The sequence below is a fragment of the Gavialis gangeticus genome, unplaced genomic scaffold (genome assembly GCF_001723915.1).
Source record: "Gavialis gangeticus isolate Ggan-Ray unplaced genomic scaffold, GavGan_comp1, whole genome shotgun sequence".
In the NCBI taxonomy this organism is placed as follows: domain Eukaryota; kingdom Metazoa; phylum Chordata; order Crocodylia; family Gavialidae; genus Gavialis; species Gavialis gangeticus.
This window is the reverse complement of record NW_017729018.1, coordinates 12,788,098-12,791,099: the sequence shown is the minus strand read 5'-3', so window position 1 is coordinate 12,791,099 and position 3,002 is coordinate 12,788,098. Positions and strand designations below refer to the sequence as shown.

The following is a 3,002-nucleotide window of genomic DNA, read 5'->3' as shown; positions in this document are numbered from 1 at the left end:
TGTAGAAATCCTCCAGGGCCATGTCGCGATGGGACCCATCGATCCAGTACTCGGCTCCGGGCTCGGAGGTCGGCATTTCGGAGGTTGCCAGAAGGACTCTATTCCCTACCAGAGGTTGGAAAGAGCAGGCTGAAGTATTGCCCTGGCTCTCCCCAAAGGCACTCAGGCTTCAGGGAGTGTCACATGCCGGAGGGGCAAAAAAATGCAAGTATTATCGGGGGGGCTAAATGGCAAGCTCAGCTCTTCTGCTCACAAAAGACTCGGTACCCCTTTCCCCTGCCTGTCTCTCGTGCTATCACCTTGCTCCCCCACCCCCATTTTTTGGTGCCCCCCTGCCAATCCCTTGCAAAGCTGCACCTCTCTTACACCTTCCAGGGCTTCAGGCAGAAGCAAGTGCCCACCTGCCCCCGGTCCATGCACCTATCCCTGCCCGTGGAGACTTGCCCCCCGGTCCATGCACCTATCCCTGCCCGTGGAGACTTGCCCCCCGGTCCATGCACCTATCCCTGCCCGTGGAGACTTGCTCCTCCAGGGAATTGGGCTCTGGATTGCTATGCCCAGCCTCCCACAGGCTCCCGTCCTCGGGGGGTGGCTTGCTGCCTGTGGCTGCCTGCCACCGGGTTCCCACTCGCCCCCGTTTCCTTACCTTAGAGAGGGACGAGCTGCATGCTGTTGCCACGAATCCTCCCCGCGGTCCAGCCCCTGCTCAGTGCCCGCTTCCTAAAGTCCCACGCATCCAGGGTGATGCAGAAACCAAAATACACCCCCGTGATGCTCCCTGCCGTGCTGGCTCCTGGCCCTGGCTCTCAAGGCCCACATTGCAAGCTGCCCCGAGCCGTCTGAGCCATCCCGGGCGGGCGATCTCGAAGGATGCTCCAATTCGAAAGCAGCTGGTGGCTTCAAAGCCCAGGAGATGCCCAGGCCACCTGAGGCCAGGCTTGCTGAGAGCAAGCGCCAGCACGCGTGCCTCAGTCTGAGCCGCCCAGCATCGCGGTCAGTCGCCGGCGCGTGGCTGGCGCTCTGGCTGTGTCATTATTGTGGGGCCCGGGCAAGACACAACACCACGCCCGGGCGCCGCAGTCTACAAGTGACCTTCCCCAGCCCCTCCTTCCCTCGCCGGCTTTCCAGTGCCACCCCATGGCTGTCTGCTGCTATGGCAAGGAGAAAGCCAGCACGCCCAGCACACCGCAGCCTGCTTCTTGAATAACCAGGGTTATAGCAGGGTCCCTTCCAAATCCCCGCTGCCCACCCTGTATTGCAGCAGATAGCACGGCCACGCTGCACCGGCAGTCCCGGGCGCAGGGGATGAATGATCGAAGCCGGCAGTGCACGAGTGGCGTGGGGCCCTGATCAGGCCCCCACATATCCCAATTGTGCCCTTCCTTGGCCTGGCCCCACACGCTGGGAGCCACCCTTGATCTCGCACTCGGGTCTGCGCTATGTGGCCCACTGGGCTTCCCGGAGTTTGTCAGCAAGGACGTGGCAATTCGCTATGCAAAGCCCACCCGGTAATGGCTTCGGGGGTGGGAGGGCGGCCTGCTTGGCCTCTGCCCATGGTGACCCCTGGTTTCTGGAGCCAGCAATGAACCCATTTTCATTGCTGGAGAAGTGAGGCAGACACAGTTCTTTGGGTAGATGTGATATCTTCTATTAGACCAACTAAATCATTGGAAAAATTGTTCTTTGCAAGCTTTTGGGTACAAGCACCCTCTAATGGGGCCCGCAGCTGTGAGAACAGCCGTCTCGGGGGCTCGGGGAACGAAGTCCACGTTAAACCAATTCAGCCATCTCATCAAAAGGGGGAAGCCCCAAGGAAGGAAGGACCGGCCTGCCTGGGAGAGACGGGCTACACGGGCTCTTCAAGTCCTCCCCGCCTTCCTTTACCCATGCAGGAGGCAGACTGCACGCCCACCTCCATCACGTCCCAGCCCCTTGACGCGGGAGCTGGGCAGGACTCACCCTGGAAACCTGCTCGGTGGGCTGTAATTTGTACCTGTTTCATGTGATAAAGGCGCCTCCCTGCAGAAGGACGGTGATTGCGTTTAGCCCCTGAGCCCCGCGTGGCATGGAGCTGGCTCTGGAGAAGCAGGCTCTGACTCCTGCCTTTGCCCGGCACTGGATGACAATTCCTGCAGTCCCTGGGTGGGGTGAGAAGGGAGGCACTGCCAGCAAAGCCTGAATCGGTCCAAGCCTAGCAGTAGCCTCAAGTGATGCCTGGGGCTTTAGCCACGTGCCCTCAGCGTGTCGGACCCGTTCTGCCACACAGGAGGGTGCGGGGAGGAGCACAGCCCCGCTTCCTCCTATCCCCAACTCATGGTCCAGAGACCCAAGCGGTGATGCCCACTGACTCAGTGCCTTCTGAGCCTGGATTTCTTCTGCCCCTGGAGCCTGGACGATCACCACCTTCAGATGAGCACTGCCTTCGGGGAAGGCAGACAGGCCCCAATAGACAAATCCCTCCTCCAAGGCATATGGGGCTTTAGGAGAAGTTGGTGCCTGGAAAGGACAGCGCAGCATGCGGAGGCCACGGCAACAGGAATGTCCTCTATAGCCCCAACGGGACATGGCCCCTTCCCCATCAGAGCCCTGGGGCAGCTCTCCCCTCCGCTGCGAGATGCACGGCCTCTGCACTGCTCCCCCTGACCCCTCCGCATGGGTCTGGCGCGCGGGACGGATGGGGCCCCCATGGCAGCCCCACCGCCCTCCGTCCCGCTGGGGGAAAGGGAAGGGAGCGATTTGTGGCGTGTGCTGCTGGAAGGCAGTGGCTCTTCCTCGCTGACCTATTTTATGCTTTCCCAGCTATCTAGGCCAAGCCGCGGCACTGCTCCCCTAAGCCTGCTCCCCCAGCTCCCCCTCTTCTTGGGAAGGCAGGACGCAGAGGACATTGGGGCTGGGGGGGGCGTCCCATCAGCTTGGCAGCGTGGAAGGGGCGGTGGTCTCAAGGCTTGTAGTTTTGGTGCCCTATGTGCACAATTCCTGGCACCCAGCTGCCTCTAACGGGC

At 61.4% G+C, this 3,002-nt stretch overlaps 1 protein-coding gene across 1 annotated transcript in view; it reads right to left on the bottom strand.

The window, feature by feature from the left end:
• LOC109294946 (calcium/calmodulin-dependent protein kinase type IV-like) overlaps positions 1 to 1,098 on the bottom strand; it is a 35,668-nt gene extending 34,570 nt beyond the window's left edge. Inside the window, exons 1-2 of the mRNA XM_019513555.1 lie at positions 647 to 1,098; positions 1 to 105 (exon numbers count right to left, since the gene is read on the bottom strand). The exon at positions 1 to 105 is cut by the window's left edge and continues 22 nt beyond it. Coding sequence (XP_019369100.1) covers positions 1 to 76 — 76 coding nt within the window. The 5' untranslated portion in view covers positions 77 to 105; positions 647 to 1,098. The remainder of the gene's footprint in view (positions 106 to 646) is intronic.
• Between the last annotated feature and the right edge of the window lie 1,904 nt (positions 1,099 to 3,002).